At 37.6% G+C, this 20,097-nt stretch overlaps 3 protein-coding genes across 6 annotated transcripts in view; 2 read left to right on the top strand and 1 right to left on the bottom strand.

Annotated features, from left to right (window-relative positions):
* The window catches only part of vstm4a (V-set and transmembrane domain containing 4a), a 21,550-nt gene extending 19,255 nt beyond the window's left edge, over positions 1-2,295 (top strand). The window contains exons 7-8 of one of the 3 annotated variants that reach the window (XM_047812899.1): positions 49-113; positions 1,135-2,295. In XM_047812899.1, coding sequence (XP_047668855.1) covers positions 49-113; positions 1,135-1,296 — 227 coding nt within the window. In that variant the 3' untranslated portion in view covers positions 1,297-2,295. The remainder of the gene's footprint in view (positions 1-48; positions 114-1,134) is intronic. The other 2 variants (XM_027141830.2, XM_047812900.1) reach the window with 2 other exon arrangements.
* Positions 2,296-4,068: 1,773 nt separating this feature from the next.
* Positions 4,069-20,097, bottom strand: part of wdfy4 (WDFY family member 4) — a 46,832-nt gene continuing 30,803 nt past the window's right edge. The window contains exons 45-63 of one of the 2 annotated variants that reach the window (XM_027141927.2): positions 19,120-19,268; positions 18,418-18,538; positions 18,162-18,247; positions 18,009-18,071; positions 14,588-14,630; positions 14,359-14,478; positions 14,130-14,247; positions 13,857-13,966; positions 12,868-13,021; positions 11,591-11,682; positions 10,380-10,592; positions 9,993-10,125; positions 9,242-9,399; positions 8,983-9,141; positions 7,914-8,093; positions 6,992-7,174; positions 6,419-6,515; positions 5,589-5,709; positions 4,069-5,127 (exon numbers count right to left, since the gene is read on the bottom strand). In XM_027141927.2, the coding sequence (XP_026997728.2) occupies positions 5,061-5,127; positions 5,589-5,709; positions 6,419-6,515; positions 6,992-7,174; positions 7,914-8,093; positions 8,983-9,141; positions 9,242-9,399; positions 9,993-10,125; positions 10,380-10,592; positions 11,591-11,682; positions 12,868-13,021; positions 13,857-13,966; positions 14,130-14,247; positions 14,359-14,478; positions 14,588-14,630; positions 18,009-18,071; positions 18,162-18,247; positions 18,418-18,538; positions 19,120-19,268 (2,367 nt within the window). In that variant the 3' untranslated portion in view covers positions 4,069-5,060. The remainder of the gene's footprint in view (positions 5,128-5,588; positions 5,710-6,418; positions 6,516-6,991; positions 7,175-7,913; positions 8,094-8,982; positions 9,142-9,241; positions 9,400-9,992; positions 10,126-10,379; positions 10,593-11,590; positions 11,683-12,867; positions 13,022-13,856; positions 13,967-14,129; positions 14,248-14,358; positions 14,479-14,587; positions 14,631-18,008; positions 18,072-18,161; positions 18,248-18,417; positions 18,539-19,119; positions 19,269-20,097) is intronic. The other variant, XM_047812896.1, reaches the window with a different exon arrangement.
* Positions 15,130-18,018, top strand: lrrc18a (leucine rich repeat containing 18a). Its single transcript, XM_027141928.2, has 2 exons — positions 15,130-15,565; positions 16,691-18,018. The coding sequence occupies exons 1-2, from the start codon at positions 15,557-15,559 to the stop codon at positions 17,465-17,467; spliced, it is 786 nt and encodes a 261-aa protein (XP_026997729.1). The 5' UTR covers positions 15,130-15,556; the 3' UTR covers positions 17,468-18,018.

Raw genomic sequence — 20,097 nt, 5'->3', positions numbered from 1 at the left:
TTGATTGTTTTTCTTTTTTTATTTTCAATTTTTAAATCTTTTTTTTAGCTCCTGTTCCAAATAAGCCACGCAGGACCAAACTCTTAAAAGTCCAGCCAAGAAAAGCACACATGGTGAGGAAGTGTTTTATTGACCTTGAACCAGTCATTAATTCAAGCAGTAGAACAATGAAAGAATTTAAGCAGTATTGATTTATGCTCCTGCTTGGGTAATAATTGAATAATTCCTGTGCATAATCCTATTTTTACAAATTGTATAATATTTGTTTTCTAAAAACCTTGCACACCTAATCTTTATGTCAATTGAATTATTACTTGCAATATGCAAGAGAGAAATGATTGTTTTTGGTTTGTTGATATTGCTGTATCACCGTTTTCATGACTTGTAATTACATTTACCTTTATTGCTTTTTGAAACACAATTATTTATTTAGCAAACTTGATTCTCATTGCATTACCTTTCACTAAAATTATTACAGAAAGATTAAAATCAGAGGAAAGAGTAGAGGGGGAAACAATGAGAATTAATGTGTGGTACTTAATCCTTTCTTTAAGAATGGTTAGATTCCTAACTGTAAATAACTGACAAGACGATTAAATTAAACTTAGGTTAAAGTCTCTTTTTTTTAATTAAATGTGAGCATAGTTACTTTTTGAGTGAAATGTTTTATGGACATGATGTTTCACAAGATTAAAATAAATATTTAGGGTTCACAGTTTATTTATTTGTTTGTTTAAAGCATTTATATCCCACCTAAAGACACACACAGTTCTAGTTTTTTATGTTAAGAAACACAAAACAAATATAATATAAAAAATTTAAATAAACCTAGAGTACAGACTGTATACATTTTAGATAAATAAGGTAAGGACTTACTGCTTCTACTGAGTAAAATTAAATAGAAATTATACTTCATTGTAGATTGATTTGTGACTAAAGCTAAAACTTTTTCCAAGGACATAAGCAACATTTTTTCCAGACAAACCGATCCTAAAGTTGGATCTGTAATTTTATGTTGATGTGTCCATGCATTCCTAGATCACTGAATGCAATTCCAGACCCAGACCGCATACAGTAATCTTTAGCACACTAAAATGCCCTGCTTTTATATTCTCTGCTCTTCCTGTCCTGCAGCCGCGGGTGGCAGATGACAGCCTGACATACGCTGAACTGGAGTTGGTCAAGCGAGCGCCTGAAGCTAAAAGAAGCAACTCTGGAGCTGCACAGCTGGAGACCAGTGCAAACTGCACAGGAACTGTGTACGCCCAGATCCTCTTTGTGGAAAAGCAAGTGTAAATTCAGTTGAAGTTGTTTTGTAGCAGAATTATTTATGATTTAGCTTTTGGTATTGTTTATAGAATCAGCTTATATTACATTAATTTAGTACAGAGTGACAAGTCTGAGCATCTGGGGTTTGTAGATTCACAGTGCTTTCTAATTGGGTAAATTCTTCAGACGCCTGTGAGCACATTATTATTATTATTATTATTATTATTATTATTATTATTATTATTATTATTATTATTATTATTATTATTATATTTTTTGTTTTTTTGTTTTTTTTTAAACCAAAAGAAATATTGCTTTATTGTTGGGTTTAATCCAATACCCATATTTAATTCTGATTTTCTAAGTGTGTAAGAAATGTAATAAAATATGGCATTGTTTGTTACAACCTATATTTCTTTTCAAGTCATCAGGGTCCTGTGAACATTAGAATGATTGCAGTTGTAGATTCATAAATAGGAAGCAATTCTACCTCACATAAAACATCAAGCCTCACACAGGGACTAATGCAACCCACAGACTATTTAAGTAATTCCACCATCAATATATACGATATGCATGTTTGTTAGTACACTCTGGGGCTGATGTATAAGTATTTCTGCCCCTCCTGCGTGGCAGAATTCCATCTATAGCGTAATAGAGTGAAAGGTCAAAATGAGAAATTCTTTAGCTTAAGAATAGCAGCTCCATCTGTGTGTTAGTGCCTTATTCCACTCTCAGGCCTGCTGTAATTCTGTGTTTGAGGTGTATTGAGTGTGAGTGTATCTCCTCTGTACATCTCAGAATCAGTGACTATGATGAACCCTCTAATGGTTACATTTATTCAAATTAAACTAATTGTGATCATGGTTAATAATTAGTTTTACAGTGCATTATAATTGGGTTAGACTACAAGATGGTTCTGCCTAGATGCAATAATTTATTTGATTTAATTATTCAGAAGTGCCCAAATGGTTTGACATTTTAATATCATAAAACCACTGACGTATTAAAACTGAGATAGCCATTGTCTTTTGAGAAGGTCATTTGACTCTCTCTCTCTCTCTCTCTCTCTCTCTCTCTCTCTCTCTCTCTCTCTCTCTCTCTCTCTCTCTCTCTCTCTCTCTCTCTCTCTCCCTCTCTCTCTCTCTCCCTCTCTCTCTCTGAGATATATGATGATTATTTTCCAGTCTATTAAGCTCCTCCACTTAGCACAATTAGCCACTCACACAAAGGTTAAAGAGAGCGACCCCCCTCTCTTGGCTGTGGTCACAGTGCATATTAATGAGCAGCTCCACTGGAAGTCTAGCAGAGAAACCTGATGTGGCTGAGAGAGAGAGAGAGAAAGAGAGAGAGAGAGAGAGAGAGAGAGAGAGAGAGAGAGAGAGAGAGAGAGAGAGAGAGAGAGAGAGAGAGAGACTATGTCTAGACCAGGATTAGCTGCAAGAGCGACATAAAAATCAGAATTCAATGAATCTCCCAAAAAGTATGATGTGGTTATTTGTCAGGGGATTAAGGTGAAAGTGGGCCAACATGCTTTTTTGTATGAAGTACTTCCATGAGGAAATAGCAGGACAGAGACTGGAGCCGAGAAGTTCCACAACAGAGAAAACCACAAGCTGGATAGAGACATGACAATGAAATTGTTGTTTGTGTCTCATGACAGAGAGAAAAACATGAAATAAAAAAATATCATGAAACACAAAATTCCCTTTCATCTACATCCAAATCTGTTTGTTGCTAGAAAAAAGCATCCGCTTTTAAATTCACTCCAGATGCCCCAGATGATTTTCTTTTGTTTTGTTAAGCTCTTGTTATTTGATATTTGAAATTTGATTGTATAAAGTCACATGATCTCCTCAATGCTTCATAAAAAGAATTTAGTTAAAAACAGCTATGAAACCAAATGTTCAGAATAATATATACCTCCCACATGCACCTTAATGTACACTAATGATCTGACACACCCTAAATTATCATGTGGACTAAAGCGTCCTGTTATGGCGATGCTACGCTCCTATTGCACACAGCGGCTCCGCTCCCACTCTCCTTCTTCTCCTTCTCGTCTGCTTAATGACAACCATTAAGATGATGTAATCTCAAAAGGTTGGGAGTAAAGCAACAATTAACCCTCTTCCTGAGGGAGGTACGTGGAGCATGGCCTAATGGGAGTATCGTCAGCTCATCTCAGTAACGCCGCACCGACATCATACACCAGAGACTGAAGGAAAAGTAACGTTGAGAAATCCAGCACAATTAAGTGTTAGTTTTAGGTCCTATATTAGATTTTTTGTGTGGATTTAATAAATATTTCTAATTAGATTTAATATAAACATTTTCATCATCTTTAGTAATATAAAAAACCTGGTCAGGGTTACAGTGGATCCAGAACCTATACTGGGAACACTGGGTGAGGAGGGAATACACAGGTCCATCACAGCAAGCAACACACACACACAGTTTGCATAGCCAGTAAAAATCTTTAGTAGTCAGTTGTTATTTATTTTATTTTTATTTATTTTTTTCACAAAATGTGGATGTAGGTCTTTGTAAAATGTAATTAAAACACTGAAGTGATGGTTGACTTTTGTGACATTCCGTGCTTGTGGTTATGTCATTTAAATACAACTATGTCATTTAAATTCAGCTTGAGCAGAAGACAAGTTGTCATAAAGGTTATTAAATTCCAGACAAACTAGTTTGCTGAAGCTTTGAAACAGTGAAAAATATGTCTCACTCTCTGCATAGGTTACCCAGCTATAGCAGACATTTCAGGGTAAAAATCAAAGTAAAGAAACTCAGTTGTGTTTCAGTCAGTTTTTATTTGCTACCAAATACAAACGTGTGTTTCTGGTAAAAAAATAAACAGCAATTCTGGTCAGTAACAAAAGCCAGTTTGTGAGATTGGAGCTCTATTGTGAGAATTGTTGAGCATGAAAGACAAAAGTGCTTGCTAAGCATTTCTTAAAACCACAAAAGAAAGCGGGTAAATAAATCCTAAAAACCACAACCGTCTGTTAATGGCTCAAAACACACTCTCGTGCTAGAGTGATTGAGTCACTCTTGTAAAATTTCTGTAAAATTTCTGTAAAATTTCCCTGTAAAAAAAAAGCAACTTATTTATCATTAGATACAAGCGATGCAGAAACATCTGATTCACTGTTGCACAGAATCTGCATTGTGTTCAAATATATGTACACACTAGAGACTAACACAAAAGATTGTCATTATTTTTTACAACCTGGATTTTAATGCAGACCGTGAGCAGAAGCCAGCTGCTCACTGACAGATGCATGGCCATACAAAATGATCACATGATCCGTCAAGACGTATGAAAAAATGAAAAACAACCTACAGCTAAGATAACACACGAGTGGGACACGGCTGCCTATAAAATTCCAACAGGCCAATGTTTCTAAAATAAACATCATTTGACTTCATTTAGGAGGAAAAAGGAGGAGAAACAGACCCTAGAATAAAAATGATCTGTACTGTGGCTCAAACTGAAAAGAAAAACACACACAGACACACACACACAAACACACACACATACACACACACACAGACCCACACACACACACACACACACCCCTAAAATCTGCAGCATCCTTCAATTCTTAAATAAGCAATGTTCTGTTTCTGGCTCAAATAAGAATGCCTCAGTGAGTCCAAGAAACTATGCGTCATCCCTCAAACACGGCAGGCGCTGTGCAGATCTCTGGAGTCAGCAGCGGTGCGCCAATCCCAGATGAGCTGAGTATAGGGACATGATTGATGTTTTCAGTTGCCTGACTTCAGTCCTCATAGGTCCAGGCAAACACTCTGCCCCAGGCATCACCTACCAGTAACGTACCATGAGTCCTGCCATCACACACACACAAGAGTAAGAGTAAAGTACATCTGCTTTATTGCTGAAGTTTGATCTTCTTTTTTAATACTTAAAAACATTTTAATATTATCTGATAATGTGATAAAAGCATCATCATAATAATAATAGCCAAATGAGTATAATAAAAAGCCTGGATGATTTTCCCTGCCATTCTGGCTTGCTCATTAGGCATCTGAATCTACATCCAGACATCTGTAATCCAGCTTGAGTCAATATCTACTGTTAAAGTGCTACATGAATAAAACAGAATTGAATTAAAGTAAACATTTCATCATTTCTAAAAATTTGCCCTTGTGGATCAATAAAGTCAGTCCATCCATCCTTCCATCCATCAAGACCAAGACAAGCTATAATAAACACTCTTATTGGAGGCAATACAATAAACCAGCTCATGGTCCAGGACTTTATCTGTGTAAATATCTGGCCTTTATACCTGGATATGGCCAAAGCAGTGACAGCAGGATTGTTTTTGCAGCGGCGACGGGAGATGATCTGACTCCGATTCAGTTCTCGGCACAGCACCAGGTGTCTCTCCCACCTCGTCCCGGTGCGCTCTGAGAGAAGCATACAACAAGCCGAAGAGTGAGAAACAAGTCGCTCCTTTTATTAATGGTCAGCATGTTGTTAAATTGAGAAAAATACATCTAATATAAAGCGTTCACTGTTACAAAGAGTTCCCCCCAATTTAATTTGTGTGTTGTGATACTTATATGCTCTGACGCTGTGCTGTAACCAATGTGCACCAAATTGGATTTGGGTATTATTGCTTTCTAAATTGCATGCCTACATCAGCGAAATTGCTCATCAGTGTTTACCGGCTGTATGTTTAATAACTTTGCCCCATAATTCCTTGCAGCTAGCCCTAATGGCTTGCACGAAACAGCGCACAATTATGAACTTTTCTCTGGATCCCTCCAAGTCAAACTTCTAGCCGAATCTCTGCCACGACATTTAAGAGTAGAGACAATATAATTAGATTTACAAACAACGTGTTTGAATGACACCTCATGGTTTGTTGCTGCTATTTCATTTCAAGCATTACTTGAAAAAAAAAAATTAGCAGATAATAGTGTTTTGTTCCCAATACTACAAGACAATTTTTGTTATTGTTTCAGCACATTAGATGCATTAGAGAAGCTTATGGTTGAAATAGTCTTATAACCAACCAATCTAATCCAGCACACAGCCTGAGGCAACAAAGAACTAGAGAAAATCCAGGCTCTTGTTCGACGTTGCTGTTAAGGTGAAGTGTATTAGTGTTACCTGTGTTCTCTGCAGACGGGGATACAGCATCCCCCCGAGACACCGAATGCTCTTCATGTCCAGGTAATTGTACCTTTGTATATTCAGTCTTCCATATCTGCAAGAGAGCCACACAGCTAATGAAGAAAAAAAAAATCAAAAGCAATAGAGGCTATAATCATAAATCAAATTGGGAGGCCATTGATGTAGCACAGGTCTGTGCTCCAATTTGATGCCTAATTTAGAAACCATTTTGATTTAATAACTGCTCTTAGCTCATCTAAAGTGAGCATATGTTACTATCACTGCTTCCTTGGGACTCCAGATCCCAGACGGTGAGGCATTTTTCAATACCACAGTCATCATATTTGAATATTTTGCAGCTGCAATGCCTTACTATTAAACAGACAAAGCCTTTGAGGGATGATTTATTACCTATAGACAGGATTTACTTGTATGAAAACTATTTCCTATTATTGCCCATTGTCTTATTATTGCTCATTTAAAATAATGATACGGTCTAAACACCGATAATGCCTAAGGCGCAAAAGTGTATATCCACAGTAAGAGAGGTTTAAATTGTAGGGCACTCACCCTAACAATACCATCTGTACAGCCAGTGATAATGATGTTGCGTGGGTCCCACTCATACTTCTGTGTGAAACAGCAGCACAGGATACTGCCCTCTGGCCCATATGGAGTGTTTACAGAGGCTAGCAGCTGGCCTTTCATTGTCCACAGGTACAGATTTGTTCCTGAACATGACACAATCTCACCCTGAGGGACAGAAAGAAAATGGTGGACTTCAATGAAATCATGTACCAGGTTTGTACTATTCACTTTACTGAGTGAAGCTGATGCAAATAATACAGTTGAAAGAGTCCACGATTCATAACAGTCAAGTTTGGACTCACATGCACATTCATTTGTTCAGTTTTCTATAATTTTAGAATACTAATTATGGCAATGACATCAGGAAATAGCAAAGAGATTGAGTAAATATTTCATATCTTCATTCCAAACATTCTGAAGCTGATTTATATACATATGTCTAAGAAATAGCTGAATCATAAATTTATGACATATATTTGTTTCTTTTTTGTCAGAATATCTTTATGGGAATGAAAAATAAAACTTCAGAATTCAATTGTTTTCTGTACACCGTTTGACGAATAAGACTGAACACAGTATGAGGACGGTGGAGGTTTATACCCCAGTGAAGGGGGAAGGATGTGGCCTCCCCTTCCTCACTATACTGGACAGTTTTGGCAGCAGGACACAGAGCTGAAGGAGCATCACTGCAGATCACTCAGCACAAAAAATGAGCCACCCAGCACTGTGACCTGAACCTACCACACTATTTCCCAGTGACAACAGAGTGCAAAAGGCAAACGGTTAAATAAATATCAGAAAAGATTAGAAAGATGGGGGTGGGATAAGAGAACAGAAGGGCAGATGGGAGGTTAAGATAAGCAGTGAGGAAGCCCCAGGGTAAACTCTATGTAAGTAAACTTACAGTAAGATCATTGATGGCTAAAGCAGTCACACTGGATGAGTGTGCAGGAAGCTGAGTGATGTAGTTGAGTTCCTCCAGGTCCCATAAGATACATGTCTGGTCCTTAGAGCCGCTAATTATCACACTGTGGGACTCGGACACTGCTACACAAGTCACAGTGTCTGTGTGTCCGTATAGGACCTGAGTGAGATGGAAACGTAAAAAATAAATAAATAAATCAAATCAAATCAATATTAAATATCCTAGATAATATTAAACCCAGTCCAAACAGATCTCTATCAGGAATTGTATCTTAACAAGAACCCAAGTATGGCAAAAATACAGTAATAACACCTGCAAAAGCTTGGCTATAGTTCTATAAGTCTAGTTTTTAAAACATTAACCTGTGTCTCTTCTGTAGCAGATCCTCTATTGAGTAAATTATTTAGCTGAAAACGGATCACAGATCCAGACATTAGCTACAGGACTAAAGGCTTTAGTTCAGAAAGGGAAGAGTTCTCGCATTCTTTCAAAGCAGTTCAAAGTCATTGTTCCTAGTTAAAATGTGTAACGTGAAATGCTGAAATGACACAAAACATAACTAATCTGTATTGTCTTAAAAGAATAATTAATCATGTTAAGCTACCATGTTAGCAGCTTATCCATACCTTTGTAATCAATGAAGTTCTTTTATTTGTTTTTAAATGAAAATGGACCTTTACACATTTTAGTTCAATAAGCCTTATCTATAGACCGTCACATGACTGTTGTGAGCATGTCTATTAAGTGATTTGCAGTTAAACATTAACAGTTTAAAGTTCATGTTTATTAAATTGCTGAAAGAATATAAACCGATTTTTCCTCTTGCTTTCATTTTTTCATTTTATTTGAATAGTGAAGCTTACAAATATTTATTTTTTTAGTAGCTGATCCTTAAACTAGTCCTTAGTGATTTTACAATTTTAAATCCAGCCAACTTTTTTTCTTTCTTATTGAATTCTGGTAAAATGGGAAATAAATATAACCCATGATAATCTTTTTCATCATTTCTTGGAATCAACATGCCTTTATGCGTAGTGGGGTTCCTGACCTGTTTGAGTTTCATGTACTTGAGCTTGTCCTTATTGATGGAAACATCCCATACACACACCACTGTGCTGCTTCCAGCAGTGATGATGATATTACCGTTGGGACAAGCAGCACACACGGCCTCTCCCCAGTCCGACAGACCTTCCCACACTGCAAAGTCCTGATACACACAGTACAAGCCGTGATCCACTTTAAGCAAGTCAGTCGTACTTTTGATGCACTAATAAATAAGTGAATAATTAAATGTAGTGTATAAACACCTTCTCTGTTGTGTAATTGCCAAATGAGCATGTGTTGTCATAGTAACCCCAGCAGAAGTAAGTATTCCAGAGAGGAGGCATGAGCAGCTTGTTCTTCTCCATAACTAAAATCTCTCTCTCTCCACAAATGATTTGTCCAATAGGCCCACGCATCAGCTCTAGGCAAACACACAAAAGTCATCGGCATGTTTTTAACAGCTCATTTTATGTTACACAACACATTATGCACTCTACCTCCATTCTGGATACTTTCTGAGTCTTAATTCACGTCAGCAATGTTACATGCTAAGGAATCTCACATACTGTAAATACACATTTAAATGAACAGTGACACAGAGTTATTCTTCTTGATCACACTGACAAAATAAAATGAGAAGGAGAGTGGATGAGAGTTACAAAGAGAGTAAGAGAGAGAGATAGAGAGAGTTTTCATCTCATTTTCTGAACAGACCCTTTTGGGATATTCAGATTATTAAATAAGCCTCAGTGGCAGCATCATCAAGATGCGCCTAACAAATAGAATAAGCTGCTGCCCCTCTGCCTGAGAAAATTAGCCATGAACAGTCTAGCCAGCATCTTCTTCCCTGCAGCTCCTATCGCTCCCAGCGGACATGGCCCCATCTTGTAAAAAAATAATTGAGGGTGGGATAAAATAATAAGGTGGCTAAGAATGATTAAATGAGGGTATTTCTGCAACACCGTGCTGCATGTTTTTCTGTCAAAGCCACAAACTATGTGAGCAGTTTTGTACCTTTTATGGGCTGGACTGACGGCTTCAGTTTGTCCAGTTTAAAGAAAAATGGGACGGTGTGATTGGTTCCACTCGTCTCTTTGCCTGCAGAGCTCTTCTGTGCACTACGGCTGGGGTGAGGCTTTGTGAAAAGCTGCCAAATAAACATTTGTTATCTAAGTAATAATTGTGTTTATGTACATGAACACATGAGCCAAGTTCAACATTAATTACACTAAGAGATGAATCAAAAATCTTAACGTATAAAATTAATACTATTGTATTAATTAGCACATTTGATATGTGTGTGTAATATGTGCGTCTTGTCATAATATTTACAATGTCACAATCATCTTGTCATAATATTTAAACTGCTCTAAATGTCAATCAGGTTGTTTTACTGAGCACCTGTTTGGGAATTTGACCAAAGTTGCTGACATAGCCGAGGACTGTGCTTTTCTTTAAGGGGTTCTTCATGCTCTCAGCATCATGCTTATCCGTGTAGAAGTAAGGGTGAAAGGTATTAAGGGCCTCCACTGCAGCTGGACCCTGCTGTTTATAGCCAAAAATCAGATCGATCCACAGGTGTAGATTTGCACTCACATAGTCGCTCTCCAAAGCCTAGGGATAAAAAAATACACATGAAGTCATTGCCTGCATCCAAGAAACAATATAGAGGCAGAATTGTAATCCTAAGTATACAATAATAACTTTTGCTGACTAATGGCATGGCCTTCAATAAACATATTACAACTTTAAATGTGTTTCAAATATATGGGGGAAAGCACAACAAGCACTTTGATACAGGCGAGAAATTAAAATATGATTGCATTTGAAATTGCAATCATATTCAGAACATTCGATCTTAAAAATCACAGAAAAAAATTAAGGGCTAAAAACCTCATTTTGTTGCTTCTTTTATTTGTTTGCCGTCTTGTACAATGGTGAAACTTTGAAAAGGGCGTGAGGGCCAAAGCAGCTCTAATAAGGCTATTCTTAATAATAGAAAAAAAAATGCCAACCAGTAGTAACAGCCAACAGATCTCAATGGTGGAAGTTTCCTATATTGTCTTTAGTTCATTTGCATATGAAGGAAAACAAGCAGACAAAATAGCTCATTTTGTGTGAACTGGAAACGATATGAATATTGCTCAGTAGATTGGGAGCTGATAAAGCCTGGCCCTTATATGCCTGCAGGCATTGCAAGGAGAGAAGGAAAGCATTCATTCCAATAAGCTGCAAGCTACAGTAATGGAGTTATGAGAGACTGCAGATATTGTGGTTGCTCTGAATTGGCCCTGTTATCATGTAATGACAATGGCGTTAAGTAGAGTAATGGGGCTTCCTTGATGAACTCAACAAGTGCCTATTATCTCTGGAGCAGCACAAAGCAGAGCAGAGCCAGACACATTTAACTCTTTCCAAATGCATCCAGCAGGATATGAATGCCAAAAGGTGGTTATACAAATAACAATGCCAAATGTTGTCTTTGTTTTTGTTGGACTGAGCATACATAATGGTGGCATCCTCTATAAGCAGAAAAGAGATGGTACTGAGGGGCAGAAGCTGTTTATTCTGTCACTTTCCTGTAAATCAATCTATTAAGCAAAGCCACTAACTTCTCTGTGCATGCGAATAAACTCCTGAGGATCTCCTTTGGCCCATGGAGGCAACACGACATCCCCCAGAGTTGTTCCATCTTGCATGGAACCTGAAATATAATATATCATATAAAATACATTACAAATAAGCTTCTATACTTCAAAAATAAATAAATAGTATATGTTCAAAAAATATCTAAAAAAAAAAATTCATCCTTCAATTCAGAGGTGATGATGGCAAGGAAAAACTATGAGGAAAAAACTTTGAGAGGAACCAGACTCAAAAAGTGTGATTAAAGATTAGACTTTCTTTCTACAACTGCAAACTATATGGTACCTTGAATTGAATGGGTTAAATCCAAAACCCAACAACTCAAAACAATAAGTCTAAATAATATCAACTTAATCTACGGTGTCTAATCTCATGTGTTCCGTCAATAGAACATTCAGGAATAAATAGCTCTAAGATTCTAATAAATAGGCAGAATGTTATTGTGTAGAATTAAACATTGTCCATAGAAAAATAAATCTGTACTGTGTGGGTATGTGAATTGATTTAGTATTAAGAATTTGTTACAAGGTTTGAGAACCTTTGGATTTATATGTATTCTTTTCTGTTTCTAGACTGAACCCCAACGGTAAGGTCTTATCAAACTTTAAGTGCTCTAGTAGGCATTAAGCCTGACTACCACCTACACTGCATGTTCTTTATTTCAGGGATAAATCAACACAATTTTTGCATATCAAGTACAAATACTTTCTGACTTTGACACCAATACGGATATCAAAATAACTACTACTTACTGTAGGATTAAGCAATCAGGGCATCATTGGACATTTTATTTAGCTCTATTTATGTGGGTTCTGTCATGTGCCTCATTCTGAGTTCACGTTAAAGGTTCTATGGCATTTAAACCATATATTTAATAGACAGGGACAGGGTGGGTGATGACAGTGTGAGCCATGTGGAAAAATGCCTTTCACATGATTAGTTAATCTTCACAGCCCCTTTCGCTCCTGTTTGTAAGGTACCTCCTCTTGGCCTTTTTGCAGAGCACAGTTTGCAGTCTGCTATGCTTTGATAATTAATTGTGAAATATGATGTAATTTCATGTCGTCTGTTCATCAGTGCAGTGATGTCCACTAGGGTTAGTGTCATAATTTTTTGGATTAACATGGTACCAGAATGATACCTCAACAATGTATAAGGTCTAGATGTAAATGTAATGGATCCCTACATCTTATGTATATGGATGTATGAGATAATGAGCAGAAAGACAAAATCAAAGCCTCACCAAACTCAAAGTTGTTGGAGTTGATAAGGAAGTCTGGCAAGTAGAAGAATTCTGGAATGAGCTCTCTCACATCGCTCATGTTATCTTTGGAGGATGACTCCCATTCTTTCTGTATGCTGTGGAACATTCTCTCAGGAACATCAAACGAGCCGCCCTGCAAGTTCCCAAATCGACAGAACCATCAAAAACAGCCATTTACAGTACATCTCAGCCAAGCCAGAAACAACCAAGCAGCAAGCCCATCATGGTGGAAGCAAAACAGTACTGTATCTGAAAGCTAGTTTTGTGTGCAGCTTCATAAAAACGGGTGTCTAGAAAGATACAGCGCAGAAACAAACATGACAAATTCATCAGTATTGACTGAGGCTTTTCAGTGAGTTTAATTCCTTGTGGAAATGTATGTAATTTGTAGTAAAAAGATTATCCTCATTGAATGAAAGCAATAAATACTGTACATAGTAAATGCAGTTAGTGTCCCAAATCTTGTTATGATTATTACTGTACAGAAGAAAGCTGTTCATGTGCGGAAAATATCATTGTGGAGCGTCACCCTAATATTTGTATTGTGTTATACTGAATATTAAATATGCATGACATTTTTATTTTAATCAATTGATTCCTGCCCTATAAATAAGATATTTTAAATAACAAAATACAGTTTTGTATGCCTATGATATGAGCAAATTTATTTGCATATATATTAAAATTCTCACTTTAATTCACTTTTGCAAAACAGTACAGTTCTCACAAATCCCAACAAGGCAAAAAAAAATGATGGCACACCATTCGTTTAGGAAGCTTATTTGTGAAATAGCATTTCGTAATAAAGTACAAACACAGTAAAGCTCTACACTTTCGCTTCATTTAAGAAGGAAACAATTTACTCAAAACTACAAGTAAACGTAAAAGGTCACGTAATGCTCCCGAGAGTGTCAGGAAAGAAGGAAAAACTAAAGAGGCATGAGATTGATTACAGTGCTGTAGTGTACCTGCAGAGAGATGAAGGTCTGTGAGAAAGGCTCCATTCTCACAAGGTAAGATGCCACTATGATGGCTGAGGAATAGTGTGTGCAGTAATGACATTGTGCAGACAGCTCACCTGCAACAGCCATAAGCATCACTTCCAGCATAAATCATAATTGCTGTTATAATCAGCTCATCAGCTCATAATGAAATTAAATTTAAATGATGTTACAGAGCAAGTCTGCATGAATAGTTAAAACTCATTTAGCTGGTGAACAATGATATGAATGAAATCTTACCATCATTACTGTCTACTTCATTATATCGCTGGATAAATTTCTCTCTCCTTTTCTCATTCTGAGCCCCCATTGGTTTGGACAAATCCCTGAATGATGTTGGGGATGACAAATCCAGTGTCTAATAAGCAGAAGAAAATAATTGTTTTGATAAACAAATGGATAGCAAAGATTGAAAGAACAATTGAACGAAGGAATGAATGAATTAAATATGTATATAAAGAATTGGTACCTCCGATTCATAATCAGCAATGATCCACGGAAACACTGGATACTGCATCAAATCATTATACGTTCGTCCAGCGAGTGTGTTCAAATGCATGAGGTATTCAAAGTTACTCATTTCTCCTTTCTGTGTAAAGAGGAGTTTATTTACTGGTTAACGCGCTGCATCGGACAGAACAGCACACGATCCTCAGTAATGCTATACTACAGTAGTAGTGCTAGAAAAACTGCATTACCTGCCATTTAGTAATAACCGTCTTCTCAAGCGCCCCCGTTTTTCTGTACCAAAATAAAACACAACAATCTTACACGAGGTAACTGCAATTATTCTGAACTACATTCTGATGCTGAAAAGTAAGAGTTCTGCTGTGATCAGAACCCTCTTATCGGGGTTGCATGGCAACAGCCCCAAAACAGACACAGAGGTTCTCTGTTATGGAGCAACAAGAGCGGCCTGGGAAAAGGTACGCTTTCTGATATGTCAAATTAAACTTCCCTGAATTAGCAAATGGTGCCATCTATGGGAGTTTTGACATAACAGTCAACTGGTGACAGTTTCTAGAGAGATTTACCACCATGAGTGCAGAACCTATTTTTGAATAGACTAATTTAGAGACCAGCATTATATCTGGGACACTTTTAAAAGGAAACTCAACGTAAAAAATTTATATGTGTATAAAAGTATCCGTGAAATCTTTTACGTTGAGTTTCCTTTTAAAAGTGTCCCACTACATACGAAAGTAATATCTAGAAAATAAAGTAGAAAGTATAAACATGTACTAATGGAAATAATGGTTTACTCATTTGTTTTAAAGCATTATTGAACGCAAGTATATATATCCTAAAACATGTAAAAGCTAATGCAGCATTTCTTTTCCTTTCTCTCTGGTGACTGCCCCCAGTAAAAAGGACAATAAATACTCTCCACCTCGGGCATGTGTTGCTTAGCAGCAAAGTTAAACAGGACAAAGCTGTTTTTACCCTCCTGCCACGGTTGAGTGAGGAGGCAGTTTTGTTTTTATCTGAAGCTTGTCTGAAGATTCTCGACTCGCTTTTTTAGCTGGATATGTGAAACTCATTTGAAACTAACAAGTAAAAGAAACAAAGTATTCTTCCATTGGAACGAGGTGACCTAATGCCGTACAAGAATGGCTGGCTGACTGTAATACAAGCAAGCAGTGGCCATATTTACACATAACTGCTTTATGAAACTGGTAAGTAGTGAAATATTCAATACTTATTCTGTAGTGCTATAAAAGACCAAACTGAACTGACATGCTGATTTACCTCAAAAGAAAGGAAATGATTATGAGTTTATTTGAGCACACAATTAGATGTTAAAGTAGAAAACAGAGAAAAAACAGGAATAGCTTTACTATGTATATTTTGTCATTGAACATTTTATTATATCAGTATATAATATAAACATTATCACAATATAATCATAAGCCATATTGAGGATGTACTGAACCTGTAGTGAATTCCAGCACATACTGTATTCCTCAGCCCTCCAGCTAGATTACTTTAAATGATGTGCCTTAAAATGATGTTAAAGGCCCTATTATATTCAATACATCAAGGAAGTGTGTAAACATATAAATGAAATCCGATATTCATCTTGGTTGATTTGCAAAACTATAACACACGAAGATAAATCATACTATTGGTCAGCTCTCCATAATTGCACATGTTTGGATGCAACGGACTCACACAGAAAATGGAATAAAAAACAAGCTAAACCATATTAGCCTTGTATCTATATGCACTTGAATATGATTAATGAGTCACGAAAGGGCCCGAAGGGCTTACAATGCAGCCACTCTTCTTCTTTAATAGGGAGGTGTGAGGTGCATGGGTTTTAAATCACTTCCCTGAGTGTCATTTATCAAAGCACTGATTTGACTCTATCCACACAAGCGCTCAGCCTGTAAAAGCCACCCTGGATCAATCAGCTGTAACACAAGAAGCTCCCACCCTCAAACAACAATCCACCCCCCCACCTCCACAGACTTTACATCCATTGCTCTTTTCCTCATTGCTATCTGGTATTAGCCTCAATTACAGTGCAGTATGATTTTAAAAGATGCCTTAAGGGTGAGATGGGTGAGTGAGCTAGAGTGTAAACATTACACTCTGTTCATTCCCCAAAAGACCCTTCATTCCCCCAAAACTGCCTCTGGGCCTACACGATACCACCACCCCTATGTAAATAAGCAAAATGCTTTGTCATTAAGCTGTGCATGTTTAGTTAAAGATATTAGATCCTATGATAACAATTAAACGATTTAATCAGGTTGATCCCAATGTGAAAAAACTTAACCATTAATCTGTGTTCACAGTGCACCATGGCTAAAGGGAAGAAGGGGGGGTCAAAGGGCAAAAAGATCACCCTGAAAATGGCCAAGAAAGCCCTCAGGCTGACACCCGAGGGAAAACGACGTCTTGATCTCAGCAACATGGGTATTGACACCTTTCCAAAATGTCTTCTAAAACTCACTGACCTGGAGGAGGTGGACCTGAGCCGTAATCAGCTGAAAAAGATTCCAGATTTCATTGGCCAGCTCATTGGCGTGCTCTGGCTTGACCTGCACAGCAACTACATTGAGCAACTGCCGAAAAGCATTGGACAGCTGGAGTCTCTGTGCCACCTCAACCTTTGCAACAACAGCCTGGACTCGGCCGGTTTGCCCGCTGACATTGGAAACCTGAGGAACCTGCAGACTCTCAACCTGGGTATGAACCGACTCACTGCTCTTCCTCTTACCATGGCTGCTCTGACCAACCTGAGAGAACTGGGCTTGTTCGACAACAAGATCACTGTGCTTCCTGAATGCATCCGCATGTTGCCCAATCTGAAAAAAATCAACACCAACCGCAACCCCATAGCCTATGCTCAGAGAGATGCCAAAGATACAAGAACAACTGAGAGCTTGTATTTAGTGAGGGAGGAAGATCTGTGTAAGCTTTGTCTAGAGAAATGTAGGGAGGAACGGCAGAGACAGGAAAGGAAACAGCTTTTAGATAAGTCTCAAAGGAGAGGTCGGTTGTCAGGGCTGATCACACCGAACTCAGTGGCACGAAGCAATCAGGAGTTGTGGCACCAGATTCCATGCTGAAGACAACTAAACCAACTAAATGCCATAATGTCAGATATGTTTTATTTTATTTTGATGTTTTAATCCATAAATATATACTGTAAGTAGATCATTAATGAATACATATATTATTAGACATGTATAAATAAACTGTTTTGACCTTGCTTAGGAATCAATAAGAAGTTCCTCAGTTTGCATTCAATCAAGCAATATGGAGCTGAGGACAACAAAACACCTTAAAAAAAAAAAAAAGAATATGCTGTATATTATTAAATTATGGGAATTAGTTGTGTAAGAGATAACAGGTAATGTAAGAGAAGCAGTTTTCAATTGGAGGAAGTTTTAATTCTGCAGGCAGCAGTTACTGGTGTGTTTCATCAGATTGTTTGGGGGATTGAGGATTGAGAACATTTCTGTCACTCATTAACAATGTGCATACTGTAGAATGTCTTTCCCAGAAGCCTTTAGACATGTGCTATCTCCTCTCAATCTGTCTTTTCTTTTCGGTTTGAAGAAGGCAGCTTTGGGAGAGATGATGGTACAGAAGCACAGGGACACTTACCTTGCATTAAGCACGGCCTCTGTCACCCCTCTTCCCTTTAATGAAGGTACTACAGAGCATATTCTAGAGAAAGAACACAAGAGAGATCAATCTGGCTTTGCCCTGTCTAACCTCACATACTCAGCAACTGGTATACTCACTCACATTTCTCACCTTTTAAAAGCACTGACATGGTCTTTGTTCACAAACACCAGAAACACAGAAGCACCATTCTTCATGAAGATTTCAATTGCGTTTTCCTAAGAAAGAGAAACTTCTAATAATAATATATTGCAAAAAAATCGGAACAATATATAGTAGAGCTAAATACTAGAAATGACTTTATTTAACAATAAAATAAAAAAGAGTATGTTAAAGAAAAAACAACACTTCTAAATCAGTGCTTTAATCCTATGGCATTAAATCTGACCTCAAGAAGGAATCGCATAAAATGAGCCTCTTTAATGTCCTCGTATGACCAGCGTCTACAGGCTGGATTTACGGAGCTTTGTTCTTTCTTCAACATGCCGCAGATAAATGAGTCTCTCACACTGGAATGAACATAAAACATGAAACATTATCTGTGAAGTAATACATAAGAACAACTGCAAATACTAAGCTTATTAATAAATGAACTAAAACAGTAGCATTGTGTATTCATAAATTACTATCGTAGCTTTAATCGTTGATTATAACTAAAAGTTAATATACAGTGGAATTCTTGAACACCCATAGTTTAATATGAAGAATCCCTCGATGCAAACAGTATAATCTATACTTTAAAGATGTTTCTGTTCAAAAACAATTTAAAGACTTAAATGAAAAATAACATCAAAGTATGGGTTGACTGTTTAAGTCATTAAACTGCTTAATCCTGCATATTCTAATAAAATAACTAGAGCATGACAATGGGGAGGTGCAAAGTTTTGAACATGCTAATAAATCTAATAAAAATGTCAAAATAAATATAATAATAGGGTCAGCTAATAAATGCTTGAACCAAAATACTGTATTATTTAGCAAGTATTTTAGCAACATGCTTTAATGGGCAACTACACCAAGAAAATCAGAGCATACGTGAAGATCAGTAGAAGTGAGAGTAGGAGTAGCAGAAGCAGCAGAAAAGCTTTACTTGGTAGGATGGTGGTTTCCACAGCACACATCCCCACTGGAGGTGAGTGTGAAGCCCTCACACACATAGAGATCTGCCTTCCCAAACAATAGCACTCCCTCCACTAGTATATGGCCACTGACAACAGCCACACACTGCTTGACTGTGATCTGCGACAAGTGAAACACAGTGCTTAATGCTTTAGATATACTACATGCTTTCAATATGTATATGCAGTACACACACATGTTTGAGATATTTCAAACGATATTTGAGGATTGTTTTGAATCTAGACAAGGCATGCATACAGTACAGCAGAGTAAATGAGAGTACCTCATTGATGCAAGCTGTTAAACTGATGGGTTGGGCAAGCGTTAGATTATAGACTGTTTTTGGATTGAGGAGAGGCATGAGTGCACTGAATGAATGAATAATGTAAATGTGAACACCTCTTTTAAGCGAGCTGTTTAATTGATGAGGATAAAGTCTGCAGCACTTGCCTCTAAACCCTTGCTCTAGGGCGAAGATGTCAAAGAGGCACAGCCCTCTCCCTGATTGATCGCTGTTACCACTTCATTATCTACAACAACATGGTGGTGAAACAAAGCAAGAGGACTAAATGCACGGATGACTAGTGTGTTTGGGAAAAGGGGCCGGAGCACTGCAGGCATTGTCCTGTGATTATGCACGGCTAATTTTATTGTCTCCCTTCATTTCACACCATGCGTTTGCACCTGGCCTCAGCGGCAGCTCCACAGCTCCGGGCCCTTGGGATGTGGGTCTCCAAAACATATGGGGCTCTGCTGTAGCAGCAGCCGCTCCTCAATTAATACAAATCAAATCAGAAGATATCCTCTCCATGCCAGCACCCCCTCAGTGGCAAGCTGAGGGCCCCACTGTTTATTACTAGAATTAATCAATGACATACACAGAATAGCAAAACACTAATTGATTAAAGCCTAGTTTCAATATGATACACCTGGTGGATAGTCCGAGAAA

Source organism: Tachysurus fulvidraco, chromosome 4, assembly GCF_022655615.1.
Source record: "Tachysurus fulvidraco isolate hzauxx_2018 chromosome 4, HZAU_PFXX_2.0, whole genome shotgun sequence".
Lineage (NCBI taxonomy): Eukaryota > Metazoa > Chordata > Actinopteri > Siluriformes > Bagridae > Tachysurus > Tachysurus fulvidraco.
Note: the sequence above shows the minus strand (reverse complement) of the source record. Positions and strands in the feature narration are given on the sequence as shown.